General features: G+C 32.4%; 1 protein-coding gene across 1 annotated transcript in view; it reads right to left on the reverse strand.

The window, feature by feature from the left end:
* LOC107454545 (neural cadherin) overlaps positions 1-26,552 on the reverse strand; it is a 500,390-nt gene that overhangs the window by 27,578 nt on the left and 446,260 nt on the right. The window contains exons 23-30 of the mRNA XM_071180540.1: positions 19,090-19,223; positions 13,024-13,272; positions 11,842-12,051; positions 6,203-6,493; positions 4,084-4,331; positions 2,702-2,979; positions 1,910-2,258; positions 328-573 (exon numbers count right to left, since the gene is read on the reverse strand). Of these exons, the coding sequence (XP_071036641.1) occupies positions 328-573; positions 1,910-2,258; positions 2,702-2,979; positions 4,084-4,331; positions 6,203-6,493; positions 11,842-12,051; positions 13,024-13,272; positions 19,090-19,223 (2,005 nt within the window). The remainder of the gene's footprint in view (positions 1-327; positions 574-1,909; positions 2,259-2,701; positions 2,980-4,083; positions 4,332-6,202; positions 6,494-11,841; positions 12,052-13,023; positions 13,273-19,089; positions 19,224-26,552) is intronic.

Here is a 26,552-nt window from a genome sequence, read left to right on the forward strand (position 1 = left end):
CTGTGTGGAATTGAAAATTCTGTGGTCACAAGAATCTTAGAAATATTCCTTACCCTTCAAATCTATGTCTACAGTGAGGAAGAAGCCTCACGAATGAGTAGTGCTGCCATCTACCCATAGGGTTCTGAGCTAAGACGAGCTTTCACCCTTGCGGTGCTCTCTTGTCAAACGAAAGGCGCACCTTCCTGACTAAATTCGCAAAAAGCTAATGGCTGGCGAACTTGAATTGTACAGGTGTCATTAAAAACAACAATAAACAGGAAACGGATACGCGATTGGTGGATGGGTTACAGAAAAAAATATTAGAGGAAGAAAAAAAAATCATACTTCGCTGTTGTGGATGACATTCTTAATGCAGCCTTCAAAGCCCTCTCTTGTGTGCTGGTGTTGCCACCGATAATCCGTCAAGTACTGGTGATGAACACCTCCTAGCTGCAAGGGAGTGTTCACGTTCAGAAACTCATTGAAAGGTGGAATGTTGCTCTTCGTCTCACATCTGGATCGGTTAATTTTGGGTGGATCAGAGTCTTCGATTTTGGCTTTTTGGCAATTGTCAATCACTAGTCTAACAGTCTGGAAAAAAAAGGAAATGAAAATTTTGGGTTAGAAAAAAATGTTAATTGCATTAGACTAATTAACTAAGTTCATTAGATTATTAGGCATTTCTTTGTGGGCTAATATTTTTTCCATTTGTATACGTTTTATTTCATAAACGGTGTTGAACAGCCAAACCACTTTGAGTTTGCGACCTACAATGTTCAACACCGTAGCCTTGTAATTTTAAACCCAACCTAGAAGACAAGCGAATTCTTTGATCAAGCATTGAAGCAAACTAGCCTTTGCGGAGTACTTTCTTTTGAGGGAAATAACCCGAATTTGAGCATAGTGAGGAAAACCATGAAAACCTCCTACAGCTAGCTCCGCCAAAGGAATTTTATCCTATGATACGTCTATCATTGAGGATGTTTTATGCAGCACTGTGATCGGTGCGAGCCGGGCGCAGAATTCGCATCAACCAGTCACCGCTGGGATATGAATATGAACCTGGCTCACCTCATTGGGAGGCAAACGCTCTATCCCCTGAGTTCTGTATACTTGAAATTATTAAGGGTAACAAAAACACTGATAAAAGACTTGAAACAAAAAGCAATTTAACCAAAATATGTATGAAATAATCAGATAGGGAAATTATTTTGGATTAATTTTGGAATTTTATAATATAGCCATTACAATGTGTATCTGTTATATTCTGTAAATTATAAATATTGGTTCTAAACGTATTGTTATTTAAGCATGTATTGTTATTTAAGCACAAGTTATATTTTCAATAAAATAAAGACTTATTTTTTCATAAAAAACTGAGCTGATAAAAAATACAGTAAAGTGTAGAGCAATGTACAATACACAGTACAGCAATGCTAGAAAATCGGAGCAGAATTTTAAGTATGTGATGCCATTCACACATAACATACCTTAAAAATCTGTGTGGACCAAAGAAAAAGATAAGATGAAGATGTAAAATTTTGTTCATTTGTCTGAAATTTAATGCATGAAGGTAAAATAGGTGACGTTTAGGTTTCTGAAGTCCGAGACTTTCTTTTTTTATTCTTTAACTTTCTGTAAGAAAGTAACGGTGGTTAACTTTCCTTTATTCTCTATTTTTATAAAATGATTAAGAGAATAAGGTCTCATAGAGCATGTTCAAATTTGGTGGCATGCTTTTGGTGCTTTTTTTTAACAATTTCCCCTCATTAACAAAAATAAATTACAAAATTCTCCATTACTTATGTAAAAATGAAGTGTATTTAGAGTTTTACATATGCATTGCTGATTCTTCTTCATGCTTTCGCGATATTCGAGCTTTAATAATGGAACTGATTTATTTAAGAACATAAGGAATCATACATACCTCTCTGTCCCAGAAGATATCTATTTGATGCCATTCGCCATCGCTTAATGATTCGTCCACGTAGACCACAATCTCGGCAGTGCCAGAACCAAAATCGATGAGTAGCCGAGGTCTGCCGCTCTGAAGTTCCAGTGAGATGAAGTCTTGGACGGCCACCTCACCAATATCCGGATTGGAAATGGGTCCGTTGTAGAGAAGCAGACCGTCCGGCTTCCTGGTCATGAATTCCAAGCTGAGATGAGAGTTTTCGCATTGCTGGAGGGAAGGAAACCAGGCCCAACCACGACCGTCGAAGCTGCGGGTTGTCATCTGGCATTGAGGTCCTTCATAGCCATCTAGGCACTTGCAGCTGTGGACACAATTTGTTTTTTACATATGGCTGTTGAACTTGTTTTTTTAAAATAAACTTAAGTTAATTATAAAATAGAGCATCCTAGACAATGCTTTATTTTTTGCAATGCCATCTAGTCAAGAAAGATAATTGAGCTTCCTACTCATTAAGGCAATTACAATTGTTGAATGGTTATTTGTATTGTATTGTATCAATGTATGTACATATCAAATAACATTAAAATCGATCCAGTAGTTCTAGAGATAATCGACCAGGTCTGCAAATTCTCTTAATTTCTTACACCAATGTACTTAACATCAACTGATCTAGTTCATCCTGATAAGTTGGATATCCATTTAAAATTGCTCTTTATATACAATCCAACGAGTTCTTTTTAATTGGTATTTTCTCTCTGATATTATGTACTTTATTTAACTAAAAAAAGAAAGAAATGCACTTACCTCACACCGCCGTAGGATTCGAAGCATCTACCACCGTTATGACAGGGTAGTGGTCTCTTCCTGCAAGTCTCAATCTCAGAGAAATCACGGGCACCGCACACGCACTTGGGTTGCACCCATGTGTTCACACCCACGAAAGAGGTGCGGTTGGCGTTCACAACGATCGGTTGGCGATCTACCATCAAAATGTTAGTACAGCTGGTCTCACAATTTATGTTCTCAAAGAAGCACTCGTCGATCCCTACCATCGTGATGTTGATTCCGACTTCTTGCTCAATCTGAAAAGCAAATAATACACATTGAATCTACCCGAAGCACAGAATGCGCTAAATATATATTTTAGCGTATAACACGACAGTGCTGATTAAAACAGGAAAGCGATGATGTGCAGAGAAAAAGTCTCAAATGTTACTTTCACGCTTTTCCCCAGACATGAGAATGATTTTAAATATATCTTTAGTTTTTTTTTCCCGTGTCGTTTTAAAATTCGAAATACAAAGTGAACATTTATAAAACTTTGAAGTATGTTTACTTATTATATTGGTTGTAATATTGAACAACCTTCATTTGGATTTGATTTGAAACATCGTTAGATGAAGTGGGGGAGGGAAACAATGTATATCTGTTACCGTGAATGACCAAAATCAAGAGAATGTCGACTTTCACCGGTGAATGTCAAGAATCACTGAGTCGCTTTGGTGAATGTCCGAAATATTTGTTATATCCGATTTGATATTAATTTATTCGTTGATATTATTATATTTATTCGATATTTTAATATCGGCTGAGGATAGATTAGGAGAAACATCAGTGTACGGAGTACTGGTCAAATATATACCGGGCAGTGGCACTTAACTAGACCTGGCATATATTTTTTTACCAAAGCGACTATGTGATTGTAAACATTTACCGGTAGTAGTTAACGAAAGATATTGTTTTCCTATAAATATTTTTGCATCCCTAATTTAAAGGTATTTACTTGTACTGTTATTATTACGTTTTTAATTTTGTTTGTATCCTAAATTGAGAGTTTAAGAGGATTGTTGTTATTATTATTAGAATAACGTAATTTTGCATTACATTACTGTCTGTAAAAAGACCAAGAATATATTAAGGTGACGAATTTAAAAACCTCTCCCCAAAATAGGAAAGCATGAAATGAAATTCTAAGAAGAACCTGGCCCTATCTAGGACTTCGGTGTCAGTAAAGAAAAAAAAGTAAAGTTTTGCCAAAGAAAAAAACAAATATGCATTTTTAAAGCATTAACGCATTTTTTGTACTATTGCATTTTTTTCTTTTATTTTGTATTTCAATTCAGGGTGAACACCATTACTCAAAAACTAGGATTAAATAAAATGAATTCTCAGAAAAGAGTAATTACCAGCTCCCTGTTGAGGGCCACAATACCGTTCAACATGCTCGCTTTAAAATATGGCGTCCTGTGAGCAGAGAATCGAACGTCTGTGATGGGAGGACGCTCTTGTTTTAGGATGACGCTGAAGATGTCCACATTGTCCTTTCGTGTAGTCGTCAGGCTTGCAATCATGTCTCGAAACTTGTGGTACTTGCTCTTCACCTGTCGGTTCTCTGTCCAGTTCCAGACACGAACGAAATCTTCAGCGCTGATTCCTGAAATAGCACACCAGGAAGAAAAAAATAAACATTTGCGACAATTTCAACAATAGATATAGCAATTTAAAAAACTACGGAACAGTAATACCGTCCGCCATAAGCTTTAGCATGTTTTTGCACTATTCAGGGTGATTAAAAAAAGATGAAAATCAATTTAATTAATTTGCATTCCAAGATGTATAAATTGGAAATTAATAATCTATATAACAATGAAAAGAGAAACGTTTGATATTCTTATACGATTGTTATTATAAAAAAGCTCATTGTGTTCTATCCTTTGCAGCACAGCAAACACATGAATGTTAGCAAAACTGATCTCGCACACTCAAAAGCATGTTTGTTGCTGTTGCCATCCCCAAAGCCCAGCAGTATTAGATTAGGTCTACAAAGCCAAACACCCTCAGGAAGTCCAATCATGCATAAAATGTGCAGCTTCCGTTGTCTAACGACTACAGCACCTGTGGTGGAAGGCTTGACCCTGTTCCATGGCCTGCAGGCCTTGGCTGAGCATAATGGAAAGGCCTTCAAGCATAGGGTGAAGCAAGCTGTTAACGTATGCTCCCAACATAAAGCATGTCTTGTGTGATTGAATGCACAAGAGATTTGAGGAACAATCGAGCAGATAAAACCCTTCGTGCAAACTCAAGAACTCAGAAAACCTTGGGCTATATAGGACTCAGCTTACAACTCATGGTGAAACGAGGTACAGAACCGCGCTATCACCCCCAAAGCGATGATAAAAGAAACTTTAAACCTTTCCTCTTTTCATTAGTATATAGACTATTCATATCTAATATATATTTCCGAAAATACATTTCAATTAAATTGAGCCCATCTTTTGGAATACTTCGTACCATCTTTGGAATTCTTTCGTATTTCTGTAAGAACAACATTTTATCTCCTTACTGTTTCCAAAGAATATTTTACGTTTAAAAATCGTTAAGACATTTTGAAAGCTTATGGGCAAATTATACTGTTTATTTTAATGCAAATTTTTTATAGGCAATTGACAATTTACGTTTATTTTAATGCAAAGTTTTTATTTGTGGTACAAGTGAAACGTATAGAACCTCTTTAAATAACAGCTGTTTAAAAAATATTTGAACTAAGAATATCCAACTCAGATATGATGGTTTTTAAGCTAAACAGTAAAACAAGTGTATGCAATATAAATTACATGCTTATTAGCTTATATTTCATCTTGCATAAATGCAGATTTGCATCTAAATCTGCATCTTCAATGGAGAATAGAATTGTTGCATTAAATTTTTTTTGTAATTCAGAAAAATACGACTTTTGTAATTTTTTTAATATTATAAATAGTAAAAACTTTCATTTTATAAATAAAATATTACTTTTTTTGATAGCGTTGATTACGGTCTTTCAAAATATTTGAACAACTTTGAATTATAAAACTTTCTGGTGAAGTTTTTGTAAGTGAAAATGCTGTTCCTATGCTAAACTAGGCATAACATACACGTTGGATATAAATGTTTTGCTTATTTTCCCATTATAATACACACTAGTACATCTTGCCATTATTTTAGATTGACATATATAGTTGTATATGCTATTTTATGATACAGTTGTATATGCTATTGTATTGTATGATATCGTATTATTTATAGCTGAGATGTCTTGTCGGAACAAGACATCTCTGCTATAGATATCATTCACATGAACATATGTACCTGATGTATATGTCATTTGGACACATGTACCTGGCAGAATGGATTATGTATCTGATATGTCCGTTTGGACACATATACCTGACATAATGGACCCATGTGCTTGATGTCTATGTCCATTGAGACACACGTACCTGACATAGGGGACATATGTACCAATGTTGAAATGGACATATGTACCTGAAATTCGGATGGATCCAGAGTTGTAGATGGCCTCCTCCGGAATCTCTTTGACTGTGACTGATACATTTGCGGACACTTCTTGGGTGTGGACTCGATCGTGGACCAGGAAACGCAAGAAGTATGTCCCTCCACTTGTGACATTCTTCATGACGATCAGCCCCGTGTCTTTGTCCAGTTCGAAGTTGGGGTGGGCAATGTTGTTCTCCCAGTAAAAAGATTTGTCTGGCAAATCCCAGTCATCCAGATCCTCGACGTGGACTCGACCAATGGGTGTGGGTGGGGACTCACCTACAAAGAGAACAGCATAATGAACTTTCAGCAGCTAAAAAATCTTCAATGAATTAGCAATGCAAGTTTTTAATAATATTCTCATTATTGGTGTTTCGTATTATCTCGTCTACCGTTTTCGCCTACAGAGTCATTTTGGAATATTTCAAACTTATTTTATTGTAATAATTTATTATTAAGAAATTGACATTTTTTGCAACTTATTGCAAGAAATGTGGTATTTAAATTTGAACCATTTTCAAATTTATTTTCAGATTTGGCAGAAATGGTGGACGAGATAATACGTAAATATCCGTAATACGTAAATTAGGGGTTACCTCCATTTATTTCAAAATCTCATCGAAGGTTTTCTGAAAACAATTTTAGTTTTACTCATGATGAGGCAGCATGAGGTTGTATCGTCACAAAGAGCTCTCTAAATAAGAGCCTCACACAAACATTTTGAATATATTTTAATCTACTTATTTGTTTCGTAAAATTGTTTGCTTTGATATTTTTTCGTGTTTCCTTATTCGATCTTTTTCACTTTTGATCACTTTGAGAGGTTTTGATGGTCTCTCCTTAAGGTTTTCTTCAACACAAAGTCTATGGAAGAAATTCCTTGCCTCCCAAAAATGGTCGTAAATAGAGGTGGTCTTTCATGGAGGTTTCATAATAGTGAGGAAATATGTTAAGAATTAAATGATACACGGAGCGAGCTGTTCTGCAAAAACAGGGTGCGTAGCCAAATTTTTCAACAAAAAACAAGCAGCTTTTAAGTACTTTTTAAGCACTACATACATTAACAAAATGCAATATAATTTTAAAAGACTTCATATGATCACGATAAAATAATTAGTTTTTGACAAAGAACTCTTTTTCTTGATTAGATTAGCCATCATAAGAAGACAGAGATTTTTCGGTTCGAATTCAGAGAGTGGAAAGTGAAGCCTGAAATTGAGAATATCTAGCTAAATGCAGCAGAGTTACACATGAGAGTGCAATAATCTCACCGAACCCAGCTCAGTAGACGCAAATCCGGACTCGAAAGGATTTCATCAAACATATAAAATGATTGGGCTCTTTCATTCGAAGGTACTCCGAAATGGATTGTGGTTGAATGAATGGTGAAAACGTTGAGTAGAACAATGTGAAAAGCACGCTTTTGCACAATACGTTCCGAATATCGACATGGTAAAGAAAAAAAATCTCCTTTTTGAAAAGGGAAAATTAAGCACTTTTCAAAAACTCCAATAAAACTGGTAATAGGTTAGAATTAACCTATTACCATTGTATTTTTTCGTATTTTACTTTATTTACACAACAATAAACTAATATGCAAATTAAAAACTAATGTGTCTGAAAGGAGACCAACTGAAATATATGAGATTCTCCACTTTATAAAAGAAATTTCACGAAAACAGTTTTTTTACTTAGCACCTAAATTATATAATAAATTACCATTCCAGTTGCAAAACATCCTAACATATTCTTCTTTTAAGCGTGCTTTATTTCAATTTATGATGAACATTGACGATTTAGATCTCTATTTTTCACTTTAAAGGAAGCATTTGATTTTTTATACCAGTCTTGTGCCAATCCAAATGAATTTCTTATGTTACCTTTATTATTTTTTTTCATATAGTTTCATGTATTTTTTTCTATTATTACAGTGTTCAACAATATATGATGTCTTATGATGAGCAAAATAATTTATGATTGTAATATCCCCCCCTTTTTTTTAAAATGTTTTTTCTTCAAATTTCGAATTTAAATTTATTTTATTACTTTTCTTTGTCACCTGGACAGGATTTTCCTCTTGACGACGAATATATATTCTTTGTATTTATGTGTTGTTTTTGTTCCCAATAAAGTTATATTAGTTTGTTAAAAAAAAAGCACCTTTAAGCACTTTTTAAAAACGCTACGCACCATGAAAAATATAAAATAACAGCAAATTACTAAAAATTTTTTTGCCTTAAGTGACAAATTTGGAGAATTAGTGTCATTTTATGACTCAATACAAGATGTTTAAACTATCAAAACCTGAAATTAAATGCGAAAGAAATATCAAGAAAAATATTCTTTTATTTGCTTTTATCTCGAAATAAAAAGTTAAAAATTTCGTAGTCTCGAACTGTATAATTTTTTGTAAAAATAGCGGAAATTAATCGTTAAAAATCATAAAATCATACCCATATATTACTAAATTAAATTTATCTCATCAGACACAAGATCTAGAAATGAGCTTTAAGTCGCTGTCTAAAGATTGCGACAACTGATGCCAATTCAATTTATAAATTGCTAAAATAAAAGAATTGATTTTTGCTTCAATTTAATTGCAACCGTCTTAAGAAGAAGAACAAATGACGTTATAATAACATACGAGGAAATAATTAAGAGATGGAAACCTTTTTTCTTCCCTGCATTCTTTTTAGATGATTATAGTAACAGAAAATGTGACCTGAAAGTTAATAACGTTTCTTGAAATAGATTAGTTTTTGAAAATTAATTCTAAAAACTCATTTCGACGAAAAAAAAAATTTTTTTTTTTGATAAATCACGAGGCAGAAAACAGATTTTCTTTTTTTTTCATTTTATGCATAAAGTATGGAAAGAATGAAATTTCTTGATATAAATTATTGGCAAAAACGAAACGTATTAATTCAGGTGAATTCTTCTTCAAATATTTCCTTTCTTACAAATCTTGTAAATTATACAAAGTGAGGATATTGTTGAAAGCCCTTATTGAGTTAATAATCATTTAGTAGATTGATAAAGAATTCGATAAAATCTGAGACTTAAAAATCTTAATAAAGAAGATATCTTTTGTATTTTAATCATATTTAATTTCACACATTCAGAAATGATGGAAGGAATGGAACTTTTTTGATGCAAATTAATGGTAAAAATAGAATGTATTAATTTAGGTAAACTTCACATTTTACCTTTCCTACAAATTTTGCAGATTGCGCAGAGTGTGACCACTTTAAATATGCAAATATTCTTTTTTAAATTATTAAACCTGTATTAATCAGAGTAAAACAAAATAATCCAGATCATGCTTTTCTATAGGTCAAAAATGGGTCACATGCCTTTTATATGGTTAATATTGGGGATGGGGAATTTTGTTTTTTGCAATTGTTCTAAAATCATTCCCATCCTTATGGCACACTTTTTTTTCGGGCTTTCTCTGAAAAACTTCCCTAACACTAATATTTCTCTACACGCTTCTGAAGCTTGGGCAATGACAAAACTGGAGGAAACTTGTATCGCAATATTAGAGAGAAAGATAATGCGGAGTATGCTTGGTGGTGTAAATGAAAACAATAACTGGAGAAGGAGATTTAACTTTGAACTGTACAAGATTTAAAAGCAACCTGATATAATTAAATACATAAAAATAAATAGAATGAATTGGATCGCCCACGTGATTCGAATGAGTGATGACAACACAATAAAAAAGATACTGCTTTTTAGACCTACTGGAATAAGAAAATGGGCAAGGCCACTGTTGAGATGAGCTGACTCTGTGGAGTCTTGCAATTGATGGAAGGAATTGGAGATCAAAGATAAATCGGAAGTCGTCATGGAGAAATCTTCAGAGGAAGGCATTGGCTCACATTGGGCTGTCTGGCCAACTAATATGATGATGATGACTAATATTTCTCAACAAGATACTTTCAATGGTAATAACTACTAATTTAAACTAACAGAACAAAAGCGTTGTACTTACAAAAAAAAAGTTTACGAAATCACACNAGGTACTGTGACCCCTTAATGGTAAAAATAGAATATATTAATTTAGGTAAACTTCACCTTTTACCTTTCCTACAAATTTTGTAGATTGCGCAGAGTGTGACCACTTTAAATATACAAATATTCTTTTTTAAATTATTAAACCTGTATTAATCAGAGTAATAAAAAAAAATAATCCAGATCGTCCTTTTCTATAGGTCAAAAATGGGTCACATGTTTTTTATATGGTTAATATTGGGGATGGGGAATTTTGTTTTTTGCAATTGTTCTGAAATCATTCCCATCCTTATGGCACACTTTTTTTTCGGGCTTTCTCTGAAAAACTTCCCTAACACTAATATTTCTCTATACGCTTCTGAAACTTGGACAATGACAAAACTGAAGGAAACTTGTATCGCAATATTAGAGAGATAGATATTGCGGAGTATACTTGGTGGTGTAAATGAAAACAATAATCGGAGAAGGAGATTTAACTTTGAACTGTACAAGATTTATAAGCAACCTGATATAATTAAATACATAAAAATAAATAGAATGAAACGGATCACCCACGTGATTCGAATGAGTAATGACAACACAATAAAAAAGATACTGCTTTTTAGACCCACTGGAATAAGAAAGCGGGAAAAGTCGCGGTTGAGATGGGCTGACTCTGTGGAGTCTTGCAATTGATGGAAGGAATTGGAGATCAAAGATAAATCGGAAGTCGTCATGGAGAAATCTTCAGAGGAAGGCATTGGCTCACATTGGGCTGTCTGGTCAACTAATATGATGATGATGACTAATATTTCTCAACAAGATACTTTCAATGGTAATAACTACTAATTTAAACTAACAGAACAAAAGCGTTGTACTTACAAAAAAAAAGTTTACGAAATCACACGAATTTGACTCTTTTTAAAAAAGGGTTACGAAAAATACTTGTTTCGTATCGAGATTCAGTTTTTTTGTAATAAATGATATCGTAATAAAAATATCGGATTTTAAAAATTATCTTGAAAAATAAAATAATAACTACAAAAAAAAATCGATAAAATAAACAACGATAGAATCATTGCAAAGTAAATACTCAAATGAGCGATTCGAGTTTTCTAATTTCTCTGAAACATATAGGGATATTTATGATCCACTTGAAAATCAATAACTGCCGAAAATACAATCGATGCACCTTTGAGCCGCGATGGCTCAGGAGATAGAGTGTTTGCCTTCCAATGAGATGGACCATTTGAATCCCAGCGGTGGCTGGCCGATACGAATTCTGCATCCGCCTTGCACCGACTACAATGCTGGTATGAAATATCCTCAGTGGTAGACGGATCATGGGTTAGAGTCTCCTTACCGTCGGGCTAACTGTGGAAGGTTCACGTGGTCTTCCTCTCCATGTAACGCAAATGCGAGCTAGCTTCATAAAAAAGCCCTCCACGAAGGCAACTTTCTCCCAATACCTGATGCAGGAGTTCCCTTGTCTTCTGGATTGGGTTCAAACTTACAAGGCTACTGAGTTATACATTAGTAGTCGTATACACAAGAAATTGGGTCGGCAGTTCAACGACAGTTATAAAACTACAACAAAAGGAATTTCAATGAGGAGAAAGAAATGAAAGACAAACCTTTGAAGTTGTAGACGAAGATACTTTTGCTGCCGGGATGCATTCTGTTGTCATTGACGTCACCGATGATAACTGTGAGAGTGCTTGTTCCGGTCATGGACGGAGTGCCGCTATCTTTAATCACGATGGGCACTAGGTACTCCTTCTGTTGTTCTCTGTCGAATCGTTCCTTTGATGTCACAATGGCCATTCCGTCACCATTTGCACCAGCTGCAATTTTAAAAAAAATAAAGTCATTCCAGTTCTTGCTGGGTCATAAGTTCTAAATTTATTAAGTGTGATCCACGTTATGTTCAGAATATATACACTTATGAACTGTGATTCGGTTCTTAATATACCTAAATAATCAAAATAAAATTAAGTTAATATTTATTGAATGAGTCGTGATGGCTCAGGGGATAGAGTGTTCACCTTCCAATGAGGTGAACCAGATTCGAATCCCAGCCATGGCTGGTCGATACGAATTCCGCATTCAGCTTGCACCGACTCCAGTGCTGACGTGAAATATCAGCAGCCGTAGACGGATCATGGGTTAGAGTTGCTTGCCGTCAAGCTAATCATGGGAGGTTTTTGTGGTTTTCCTCTGCATGTGACGCAAATGTCGGTTAGTTCCATCAAAAAGTCTTCCACGAAGTCAAATTTCTACAAATACTCGAACCAAGAGTTCCCTTGTTTTCTGGATTGGGTTCAAAATTACAAGGCTTACATTACAAGGCTTTAACATTACTAGTCGTAAATCCAAAAAATTGGGTTGTCTGTTCAACGACTGTTATAAAATTATAAATTATTTATTTAATTAGTCATAATTATATTTATTTTAAAATCATCCCGCAGTACCACGAAAGTTGCTGATACCCAGGCTCGGTATCATGTAAGTTAGATGAACCCATGCTCAGTATCATGCATGATGTATGGATCTACAGTCAGTAGTGTTATATGAGTTGAATAATATTTTCGTCATACGTTGAATGAAACTAAGCTCATAATAATAGACGTTTAATTAACACACGTTCGGCATCATGTAAGTCGGATGAACCAAAGCTCAGTATCCTGTAAATTAGATGAATGCACGTTTGGTATAATAATCAGTTAATTGAGTTTAGTTACATTCTAAAGATTTAAGTTGCATTTTGAGAATGACACACATTGCATAAATAGAATATTTTGAGAAAGGACACTCACTGGGATCGTGTTGGACGTCAAAGAACTGCTTGATGATGTCTGGGGCGTTGGGATCCATTCTGAAAGTGAATGGGGGTCCGTTTCCTTTGGAACGATCGTCGTCGTCTGTGGCCAATATTTCCTCCACCTTCTGGGGCGGCGAATGCTCCATGATGACCGGTCTGTAGTCGCGCAAGAAACGAGGTGCATTGTCATTTATGTCGCTCACCACAACCGTCAACGTTGCTGTCGCCGTCCGCGGAGGTGTACCTTTAAACATAACACATCGATTAGAAAAAGCAACATAAGAGTAACATATTTTATATGAAAACCTGAAATGAGCATTTTTGATATTAATTCTTTGTCTAAAATCTTATTTATTATCCAGAACGAAAAGCTTTCTCATTATTGGATAATTTGCAAGGAGACGTCACCCGTGGGAGAACCAATGAGGTTCGACACACCTGATTCGAGGTCGCTGGCAGGTATCCAATTAAATCTGATCCAAAAATTGATTCAGCGTGATAATAAACCCAAGTTATATTTTATACAAAAACCTGAAACGAATATTTTTGAAATTAACTCTTTGTCTAAAATCTTATTCATTATCCAGAACGAAAAGCTTTCTCATAATTGGATAATTTGCAAGCGACGTCACTCGTGGGAGAGCCAATCAGGTTCGACACACACGCGTGACGTCGCTGGCAGACATCCAATTAAATCTAATCCGAAAATTGATGCAGCGTGATAATAAACCTAAGTCATAAAGTTGTAAAACGTTAACACGCCTTGTACAACCACGTGATTGGATACAAAAACGTGATTAGTTGCAAGTACCCAATTATAGATACAGTTTCTCGTTTAAAACTTTTATGATAATTATTTCTATACTATAAGAATTATCAAAAAAATTTCATCTCTAAGGAAGTAGAATAGTTCACCTAAATGATGAAAATCATAAAAACGTTATTTTTCATTTTGTATCACGTGATTATGACATAATTGGGAATCTTGAGACACTTCATATATATAATGTAAATCTTGAATATCTATCTTGAATATAATTTTGATAATATATATTTAATATATATCTTGAGAGACTTTATATAAAATACAATCGGACCGTTGGTAGAAAGAACGCGGGCATAAATGGGCTAACTTTTTATTGTATCATCTAGTTATCAGTCTTTTCAATAGTTAAAAGAATAGTTTCAAATTCCATTTTTCAAAATATCCAATTATGGTAATGGCGAGTTTTATTCCAGAATTTCTTTTTAAAAAAATGCATATGAGAAGTTTTTTTTTCTTTGGTTCCAATTGCTCGTTCAATTTTTTTCACGTAATTTAGAAAATATAGTTTTGTAAAAAAAAAATGGGGATTGAAGATGATTCAATGAAACATATTTACGTTTTTTGAAGTGCAATTTTTTTTTATTAGATTAGTAATACAGTTTTTATTCAATGTTTCTTTTTTTTTGCAAATTATAATCCATTATTTTTCAGAAAAGTTATAAGTTATAAGTATTTATTATTATATTATTTTTCATTTAAGAAAAAATAAGATATAAAGAATTTCGTTCCATGAAGAGTGATTGACTAGGAAGAAACTTAAGTTTATGAACAATAAGTGAGAAACTTTTATCCACGATTCTGTTTTAGGTACGATTTACAAATGTATAATAAGCTCAAAAGAAATGTGTTAGAAATATTTTACAAATGAAAGAACATATGAAGCGGACAGTTAATAATGAACTGGGTGTTCTATCATGACCGTACGTAATGTATATGTTTAGAATCCTTATCGGAAAGTATAAACATTAGGGAAAAATTTGAATGAGTTAAAAAATTGTTAAAAATTGTCGAATCATTAGTGAGGATGGTGGATGGAATATATCAAACCAGTTTAATTGTCTGGTGAAACTGGGTGATGTTTCCAATAAACGATCTTCAACTTTTGTTTCTCCGGCAATCAAACAGAGTTGGTTATAAGTTACACTCTCCTCAGTAGTGATTCGATAGATATACATATTATTTTGAGACTCCTAATGTGTGTATTTCTATTGACTTCACTTATAATAAAGATTTTAAGTATATATAATACGGGTAGTCATTGCGTAACACCTTTCATATATATTATTTCTAAATCCAATTTAGAGTTATTTCGCAATCTGATATCTATATTTTAAAGCAGGTTGTAGAAGAAAAAATACTTGCGAATAATAAACTGATTATTAATTTTTATCCGTTTATTAATTATTTTTTTATCCATTTGTTAAATTTATTTTTTAAAATTTTTATATTGTTTTATTATTTTTAATTTCCTTTCCATAACTAATGTTCTGTTTGCTTCAAACATTTTGCAATGTCAAGATTATATCAATATATTCAAGCAACTCATAAAACGAAAAGTTTATGTGAACAACAAACTAATTATTGATTTTCCTCCATTTATTTATTAATTTTTATCCAATTGCTATTAGTATTTTATTCGTTTAATGTAACTAATTCTATAATTTCTTCTAACATTTCGCAATGTAAAGATGATATCAGTATCGTCGAGAAATTCGCACGCATTCATTATTAATCACTCTTTTCTATCAATTTACTATTATTTTATTTAATATCCGTTTACTATAACTAATTCTCTGAGTCCGTCTAGCATTTCGTCATATTAAGATGGTATCTGTGTATTTTAGAAATTCAATAAATAAAAAGTTCGTGCGAACAATTAACTCATCATTAATTTTTATCCGTTTATTAATTACTTATAATCCATTTACTATTTTTAATTAATTTTTCATCCATGTAACAATAACTAATTCTCGTATTTCTACTACCATTTTGTATATACCAGAAGATGTTTGTATTATACTCTAGCAATTCTTGTAAACAATAAACTGATTTTTATTTTGCATCCAGTTATTAAAATTATTATTTTTTATCCGTTTACTATTATTATTTATTTTATTCATTTACAATCATTAATTTTTTTATAATGTGTAAGTTTAATATATATTTGTATCAAATACTAATAAATGGAACAAGTTTAGTAAATAAGTTAAACTACAAAAATATTAAGGATATAGGAAATGGAAAAAGACTTTTGCAGGGGGGAGGGGAACGCAGGCAGAAAGCTAAATAATTCAGATGTATGAGATTCAGACTAGCAAACATTCCCAGACTATTTGCTCCGACTTTTGCTTTTGCTCTCTATTCTCTACTATATAGTTTCTTAGACTATTTCATCGAAAGATAAAATTCTATTTCAAAAGAAACTTTTGTAGAACTTTTAAAGTCTCACTATGAATTTTGCTGATTTAAACAACCAAGCCGTAAAAAAATACTATACAGACATTCAACCATTAATAAACTGGCTGATGTCAGTCCCTTTTTAATGACTGATTGTGTAGGGTATTCCATAATCACCGCCATTAATACGTATTTTTCTGCAGAGTTTTTGTAAAAAATTGATTGAAAAAATATTAGTTATTAGGAGGAGAGATTTAATGTTTAATCGATTAAACACTTTTAAATAAGTAGTATTTAAAATATCAAAACCAGTTTGATTGTCGGATAAAACTTGAAATTGTTTCTAATGATAGTGTGGGGAAATTTTATATCGACAATGTCAACCTTCATCTATGAAAAGGTACCACAACATTGAATCGAGTTAACACATATACTCATATACTAATGTCTTATATACTAATGAATTGGAATTGTATTTTTGTAGTGGTAGACACACTACAGTACTCCCCCACCAGAATTATAGCTATGAGAGAATTCGATCAACGTATACCACTAGTTGTATCATTGCTGTTTTGTGAGAAGCAGAAAGAGCTGTATTAAGATAACCGTTCTTTTGCTGATCGTTAAAGCTATATTAAGTTCACGGTCGTGGTCGCTTCTGTGTTGCCATTAGCAGTCGAATGCATGCAGGCCAACGTTGTGTGAGATCGAGACTGAGTAGCAACAGCGTGAGGAGGTGGATAATGTCGCAGTCACAAGTAGAAAGTCAACTGTTCAATGTGGACCATCCATCGAGGTAGGCGTGCTCAAATTGAAGTGGGCGTTACTGTCAAGGTAGGCGTGTTCACATCTCGTCCGAAGGTTACCAATGTGGAGAGTGGTTATCGACAATGTCAACCTTTATCTATGAAAAGTACCCCAACATAGAATCAAATTAACATGTCTTATGTTCTTAGGAATTGGAATTGTATTTTTGTAGTGGTAGACACACTGCACATAGTTTTTTTTTTCATTTTTTCTTAATTTTCTTATCCTTTTTTTTTAATCCAAATTATTTAAGGAATTTTTTTTAAAATTATAATACTTATGTATTTTTAATAAAATATTGCCATTTTTTATCTAAAATAAAAAATAGCACTTTTTTTAATCATAATTATTAAAAGAATTTGTTGGTGAATTATCAATGCAAATGAATAGTTTTTAAGTCACCTACTAAATGTAGCCATGATTGAATCTTTATGTATTTTTATCAAAACAATGCAAGTTTTTTTCCGTCTATAATCATTAGTTTGTTCCAATAGATATTCTCTAAAGCTGGTTTTAAATAGCTCGGTTGTTTTCTAGCTGATGCATACTGTATCTAGCCATAGCAGTTTTTATTGTTTGTGAGGGCTTTTAATATTTTCTTTCTGTGGGAAATCTCTTACGTTAAATTTATGGAAATTTCATATGATTTTTTCCTTGATTAAAATCGAACAATTTAATTTTTTTAAAAATAGTTTTTGAAAATTTCATTTTAAAAATCTATTCGTATAGTTTTTATCAAGGTACATCAGTCTCCGGACCTCTGGAAGAAAGGATTTTTTAATTATGCACTTCGTTGAAATTTAAATATATCTTATTTTCTAATTCTATGAATCTGAATTCTACGAATAGTTTCTACAAATATATAGAACATTGTCTTCAAAAGCAATGCTCCATATATCAATCTAATATGGTTGTACAGGAGAGAAGGTTTTCTAATTGTCAATACTAAAAAATTGCATTTAAAGAAAAAAATCGAGGTTTTTATAATTATGTTACTGCGAATGACCAAAATGTTGTTGACTTCCACCGGTGAATGTTGACAATCACATAGTCGCTTTAGTAAATGTCCGAAATATATACTAGGTCAAGTTAAGTGCCACTGCCTACATCAATGTTTCCTAAGGTCAAGCGCCACTGTCCAGTATACATTTATTTGGCACTCCTGATGTTTCTCCTAATCTATCCTCAGCAGATATTAAAATACGGAATAAATATAATAACATCAACGAATAAATTTACATCAAATCGGATATAATAAATATTTCGGACTTTCGATTATGTGATTGTCGACGTTCACCGATGAAAGTCGACATTCTCCTGATTTCGGTCATAGCAATTTATATAAAAAGAACAATTCAGTAATGCCATCGGCGAGGGTCATGTCAATGGTAATGTTCGCGAGGGTCCCTGAAATGCGAGGTTCTGGGCGCTATTTTACAATCCAGCAGCCTTTAACGACTCACTCTCTTTTTTCTTGTGGGGATTTTTCTCTTGATTGTAGCTGGCCGTAATTACAAAGCAAACTTTCATTTTTATTTTTAAATATGTTACCTGAACTTAATTCCGCATCCAGCTTACACCGGCCACAGTGCTGACGTGAAAGTGGTAGACGGATCACAGGTTAGAGTCCCCTTGCCGTCAGACTAACAGTAGGAGGTTCTCCTGGTCTTCCTCACCGTGTAACGCAAATGTGGGTTAGTTTCATCAAAAACTCCTCCACGAAGGCAAAATTTCTCCCGATACTTGATGCAGGAGTTCCCTTGCCTTTTGGATTGAGTTCAAAATTACAAAGCTCTGTAGTGAACATTAGTAGTCGTAAACCCAAAAATAGGGTCGGCTGTTAAACGACAATTGTAAAAAAAACAAAAACACTTGTTTGACATTTGTTAGCTCTCTGGTCGTTAAAGGTTGCTGAATTTAAAAATCTCGTATTGGGCATATACATGCATATCACATCATCTTTCTATAAGGACAATGTACAAGCGCAGAAAAAGAATGTTCTTTTTTTCCGAATAATTCCAATCTACCTACCATCATCAATGGCCAGAATCTTCACTTGATGTCTGGGCGTCTCTTCCCTGTCCAGTGTACGCTGTATGCGGACCACTCCATTTTGGTCGATTCTAAATTGGCGTTTCTTGTCCGAAGAACGGTCGATGGTGTAACTGCAATCAATAACACAAAATAAAAAAAGAAAATTCTTTTAAATAAAAAGAACGGAAGAAGAATTTTCTTCCAAAAAAAGAAAAAAAGAAATCAATTTATGAAGCAAAACAAAAGGAAGATGGTGTCCTTAACTGATGACCAAAATAATGCCTCGGAATCTGTACAATTCTTCTTTATTCTAGATTTGTTTCGGCGGTTGGATTCATTGTTCTTTTTTTTTGTTCTTTTTCCAAAGGCGACAGCGAATGGCACCATTTTCTTTTTCTTTGTTTTCAGTCATTTGCTTATGGGGGGGAAAGGGGGGTTGAGAAAGAAAGAAAGAAACAGAGGGAGTGGAAAGTTAATAGCCATTAGGGTCGAGAGGCACGAAAAAGCGCTTTTCCCGTTTTTTTATTTCTCCTTTTTTTCATTTTTAGTTCAAATTTTTTTTTTAAGTATTTCATCGGCGTTTCCCATAAAATCTTTCAAAGTAATACAAATAAAATCTGTCATTTAAGGGGAAGCGGGAGTAACAGAAGGATTCCCGGTAATTGTTATTGTTTTTTGATACGATATGTCTTTTATCGGATTTAAAAGAAGAAAAAAATATATATATAAAGTAAAATATATTTTTTTTTATCATTTAATTTTATTTGAGTTTCCATAATTGAAATTGAAGAAAAGAAGGAAAAAAAAGAGGTAACTTATTGTGTGGTGTGTAACTTATTCCAAAGTTCTAATTATCAATTTTAAAATAATGTAGTTACAGATTTTCTTTTAAGTAATATATTTGCCGTTGTTTTTAAAACTTATTTTTATAATGACAGATCTTTGTTTTGACGCTTTATCCCAACCTATCCATAACGGTATTTTAACGTTATATTTCTAAATTTTACACTAACGTTACTATAACATTTCAGTTTTTTATTTTTTGTTTAATTTTTTTTAAGTATTTCGTCGGCGTTTCTAACAAAATGGTTCCAAATCTGTTATTTTGAGAGAGAACAGAAAGATTCAGATTAATTATTACCTTTTTTGATACGTATTGTCTTTTATCGGAATTGGAAAAATTATATATAAAATGAAATATATTTTTTATCAATTAATTCTTTTCGAGTTATGTTTATTGAAATCGGAAAAAAAGGAGAGAAAAAGTTATAGTGTAGGGTACAATTAAGTGTATATTTATAATTCGTTATTTAAAAAGCCGTATTATATGTTTTACTTATATGTAGCATATTCGTTGCTGTATTTTAGAAAATAGCACAGAACTTGGAATAGCACAGAACTTTCCTTGGAATTATTCACTAATAATTCCAAGGAAGCTAAAGCGCTTGAAAATGCGTATGCTTGAAAATGAGAGGTGTTTGGTCAATAAAACATTTCTCCAGAACTAAAATGGATACAAATTCAACATTTTTCGAGCATTCATAGTGCCATCTGGTGCAACGTTATGGATTTAAGAGTGAAACAGGAAAATGAAAACTAAAGTTGATGTATCACAATGCTGTTAAGCATATCGATTGAGACAGCATTATCATCAGTTTTGAAGCAAATATTTTACTCAGTTATATTAAATATATTCCGAAAAGTTTTATTTTTTATTGTTTTCAGCTATTAAAAGTACTAAAAAAAAACCACTTCGAAAGTAAATACAAAATGAAGGGTGTCTCAGTGTTGTGAGATACTTTTCAGAGGAAGTATGTAGGAATTGCAAAGCAACTCGTGACCAAAAATGGCACTGTACGCCTCTTGGGTTTATAGTTACTGTATTGCTATTAAATGTTTACCCTTATTGTAAACTTACTGTGCAACTAGAAGCACTATCCCAGATAGCACCGTTATTAGATAGCAACAAAAATACATCAGTCACGGAAACTCATTTTTGTAGTCACATGCGACCTCCACGACGTCGATGCGTGACTTTTTGAAGTTGACTATGTCGTTATATTTTGACATCACCCAGACGTCAACATGAGAGCACAATGAGACATAACTGTCGCAGTGACGTCACCGTGTGACAACAATGTGACATATTCACGTCTCAGCTTAGTCACACGGTGGCCTTCTTGAAACGTAAATGTCACAATTTCGTCACATCATGACTCTATTGAAACGTGAATAAGTGACATAGTCACCCAGTTGAGACGAGAATATGTCACATCTTTGTCACACTGGGGTCTTGAATTAGCGTAAATATGTCGCGGCTTCGCCATATCGTGACCCTGTTGAGACGTGGAAATGTCACATCTTTGTCACACTGGGGTCTTGAATTAGCGTAAATATGTCACGGCTTCGTCATTCGTGACCCTGTTAAGAGGTGAATATGTCACATCTTTGTCACGAAGTGTCGTCACTGAGATGAATAATTGTCTGATTGTGATCTCATGTTGACGTCTTTGTGACGTTCCCAAAGGCGGACGCAGTAACCTTTTCAGACCCACGCATCAACGTCTCAGAAGTCACATGCGACTTCAAAAACGAGTCTCTGTGACTGTTGCATTTTTGTTGCCATCTGGTAACGGTGTTATTTGGGGGTACAGTATTTCGGTCGATTACCGATTATTCAGCCACCCACTAATGATTAAATTTCAACCTTGATTTGGTTTATGTATTCATATACAGTTCTTATTAAAAAAAATTGCTAACTTAAGTGTAAAACTTTTTATTAGTTTTTAATTTTTTAAAACTTTGAATAATTTCTTATAGTTCTTTCTCACTAACTAATAAATTTTAGTGGGTGAGTTGTTATCTATCATGCTCAGGGTTGGTATTTTGTCCGATTTCTCCCAGGAAGCTGGAAGAAAGTGATAAAAAAACCGGAAAAAAACTCCTGGAAATGGAAAACTAAAAACTGCCAAATGTATTTGCTTTGCAATTATGTTTAATGGATAGTTAAAAAAAACTTTTATTTTGAAAATTATTATTTTGTTAATATTTTTCGACTGTATTTTAAAAATGATAAGCAATAATTCTGTTTTCATTAATTTTTTTTATTAAAGTAAACTGATATAATTTAATTATTAAACATAAAGTACTAATTTTTCCCAATAAAATTTTAATATTAGTAAATAAGCAAAATATTGTATATCTCCAAAATGTTAAAAAAAAACTTTGCTATAATATTTAAATTTAAAGCTTACAAGTTTTATTTAAAGTTAGTATTCTATATATGCACATGCATTTTAAAATTTCGATTCGAGATTTTCCTAATTTTCAATTCAAATATTAAAAAAGCTTTAAAGTTTTTTACCATTTAAATTGCATAATTTATCACAGAATAAAACATCTAGAACAACAATAAACATTATGGTTCAGAAAAGAAAAAGGAATTAAAAAAATACTATTTAATTTTAACACTAAATTAGTATTAATAAAAATCTATGATACTTTGCTTTCTAAAAATCGATTGCAAAAAGATTCAACTTTAAAACAGTTATTTGTGTTTACAGGAAAAGATAGGCTTAAAATATTTAAAAATTATGTTTACAAGGTAAAGATTTCAATAACTATATACAAATAAGCAAAGTTCATTTTTAAAAATCAGTAATGATAATGTTAAAATTTTATTTATTTATAATAATGTTAAATAAATAATTGTGTTTAGTGAGAATTGTAAATTGAAACATTAAAATAATTTGGAAACGATCCAGAACACAGTTGTTGTTAATCAATGATCACGATAACACTGATCAATGATAACAATGATCAATGAAAGATTTTGCATTGAAATAAAACTTCAAATATTTTAAATTTCTTAACTATTCAAAAAATTTTATATTAAGTGAAAAAAAAACCTAAAATATTAAAAATTTATCAAAAACATTAACTGCTTTACAAAATCAATCAATCTTAACAAGAAAATAAAAACCATAAAAAAATATTGCTGATTGAGCTGCATTATTATAAAAATGAAGAGAGAAATGTGACAAAAATGAAAGAACAATAATTTGGCGATCTAAAATAAGAGCCGGATAAGTATTTGAAAATGAAAGAATCTTTAAACAAAGAAATTAATTAAACTTAAAAAAAAAACATCGAACAAAACGAATTGAACAACGAAAGTGAACTCAAATCATATCAATTTTTTTAGTCATCAATAACAAAACACTAACTTATTCTAATTATCTGTAAATCACAAATACTAATTTATTCTTTAATACAAGAGCTTATATGCAAGAGGACAAAAATAAGTTGGGCTCCCCCCCCCCTTTCATTTTGCTTTTGAAATAACCACTACGGAAACACAAAACTTCTTAAAATCATTGGCTAGAACACTTTTCAAGAGAAAAAAAAACTAAAAAAATAAAAATAAATAAACCATAAAAGAATCAAAGCTGCATCGAGTTTAAATACAACATTCCACAAAAGTGATCACTTTTTTGAAATTTTCAATTTTTGGTGAAATCATCGTTGCCATAATTATCTTATGAGTCTTCGTTTAGACATTCTCAAAGAAAAAGATGTAGCATACGGTATCCTGTTGTTTGTCCCTTTTCACCAAATAATACATTACCTAACAACTAAGTAACTAAACATTATCAAAAATCAGCAGCAAATAAATAACATTAAATGAAAGTAGAACAAATCTTTAAAGAGCAAAAGCACGTATAATCTTTTTTAACGGACTCAGCACAAATTAATGGATTTTAATCTTGTAAGAAATCTTTTACAGACGATTATAGGTTTAATTTTAAGTAATAGCATCTAAGTATGGACTGTCTGAATTTGAGCCATTCCTTGAAAAAAAATGTGCTGACTGATACAAAATGGCGGCAGATGTGGTTCGCGATTGATTTAAAATCGTCTGCTTTTTGCGAACAAACATTAAATAAATGATAATTCTTTTGAATGATTTTCACCTATCAACAATCTCTCCAGTTACTTTTTATAAGTTGCAAAAATTAAATTTAAAATTTAACACAAATTATTATTTGCATTTTAAATTAGACGTATTATTTAAGAAACCTAAACAGACCTTGCTTACATAATCTATATTATTACAAATGTAGGCAAAATAGAAAGGCATTTTACTTAAAATATTACAAAAATACTTAGTTTATGCGATTGTTCGCTTTCTTCTACCTGCTCATAATAATTTTAAATAAAAATTAGTTATAAAATAAATTTTATCAAGGTATAATAGTTGTGTAAAATTTGAGATTTTTAACATGAATCTTAAGAGAAAAGTAAGTGTATACATCCATTTTAAAAACAAAGAGGAAATATATCCGAATTCTTTCTTGAACGTTAGTAGTCGTAAACCCAAAATTGGGTCGGTTATTCAACTACGGTTATAAAATAAAATAAAATCATAGAAATTGACTTTTTTGACCGTGTTCTGTAGCGAATCTGCTCTGAATTAATGCTCTGTAGCGATGTCTGGCGTACAGATCGTTCGTTTTAAGGTGCAAAATTCGATCGTAACATTATAAAATTCATTCATCTAGTAAGCTCTTTGTACTACATAATACATCACGTCTATACTTTGTACATGACGTCACACAATACATTTATACATGTCGTTCATTTAAAGGGTTTCAATTAATAACTTTCGTGCCCTTCGAAATCTTTTACCTCTGCTACCACTTTTTCCGGACATTTTTGGTCATGGATTGCTGTAAAATTCGTAATCATTACGTTTTCTACCTCTCCTGAAAGATAGCGACAATTTTTTTAAACACCCTGTGTATGACAGAGATAAACGGTAGTTAATTTTATAGAAGTTTTTGATCTCGGTAGTTACAAAAACATGAATACATGAGGGTGTATAAACTTTAATTCATTTCTAAGAAACGCTTGTCATACAAATTACAACGCTTTTTTCCTGTTTAATACCGCTCAATTTAGCTTCTAAAAAATTCTATGGAAGATCCTTTTGAATTGGAGAACTGAGTGTGGATCAGAAATCTTTCTTGGTACCCCCCCCCCTGAAAAAAAATAATTCGCCAATTTGTATGCGAGGTTCTCTTCAAACAAGACTGTCTAAACTTTCAAATTTTACGACTGTCGCTGTCCCTTGAATAAAAATAAGTTCATGAGGTTGCAGCATTTTTTTTCTCTTGCACTTTTCCAATCTTGAGAAGGTTTAGAAGAGAGAAAAAAAATGTCTGCGTATGTGACTTAACGTGGAGACTGGCACTTTTTTTTTCTCGCCAAAGATACATTTATATGCAACGAGATGCCGAAAGTTCATTTAATTTTTTGAGTATAAAAAGTATTAAAATAGTTTAACATCATCACGTTTCAGGCAGTTGAGGATAAATAAAAGCGTTTCCACCCCTATTCGAAACTTTTTTTTGTGTGTGAATATATGCGAGAACATATATCTATGCATTTTAAAACTTTTTACTTCCAAAACGTTTCCAAAAGCAAAATTTTCATGTAAATTTTTTCTAAACTTTTATTATGCTTTGTTTTAATAATTTAACGCATCGCATATTTGTTAGTTGGAATATCGTATATGTCCTTCAACCATGTCATTTATGGTTTCGTTTTTTGCTGATGCTCCGTAATAAAAACTTAGCTAAAAATTTAAGGCATAAAAGTTTTGTGGGAGTTTTTCAAAGGTCTCAACACCTAAGAAAATAAAACAAAACCAAAGTTTGAGAGCTTTAAGCACAATGTAAGCTAATTTTAAACTATGTATATTATCTTGCTGTAAAGATTAGTTTTATTAAAAAGCACACAAAACTTAGATTTAAAAAAAATAATTTAAAAAAAAACAACAACTCTAACACTCTAATCTATATAAAAAAGACATACTTGTGTAATCCAAGAACTGAATTATGACCATCACCCAACCACGGTCAAGCACCTAGCCCTATTTTATGACCAGGGGTCTGTCCAGACATTTTGTGAAAGGTCCGTTTTTCGTTGAAATTGTGAAAAAATTACTCACATTCTTCCAACCAGGGTCTGCTTTTATGAATTTATGCAAATAGGATCCGTTATTGCAAAAAAAAACTTTTTCAAGGAGTTTTTAAATTGTCAATAGATACAAGATTATGCTCAGCCTGTGAAATTATAATGAGAAAAATTATATTTTTGAAAATAAACAGCAATTGCTCTTCTAAATTAGAGATGCAACATACAAATATTTGGTATTTAGCCTATACTGCTGAACGCAGAATATTCATTTCGGACGAATAATGGAAGAATCGTCTGCCAAAGACAAAACTTAATTCGTTTACATCCATCTTTCTTGTTTTCTGCCCTGGAAAGGGTTTATTCGATTAACAAAATAATAATGAAGATAAACAAATTTGTGAAGGGTCCGATTAAAAGAAAAATCATTTTGTGAAGGGTCCGTTTTTAAGTTAAAATATTTTGTGAAGGGTCCGTTTTTA

The sequence above is a fragment of the Parasteatoda tepidariorum genome, chromosome 4, assembly GCF_043381705.1.
Source record: "Parasteatoda tepidariorum isolate YZ-2023 chromosome 4, CAS_Ptep_4.0, whole genome shotgun sequence".
In the NCBI taxonomy this organism is placed as follows: domain Eukaryota; kingdom Metazoa; phylum Arthropoda; class Arachnida; order Araneae; family Theridiidae; genus Parasteatoda; species Parasteatoda tepidariorum.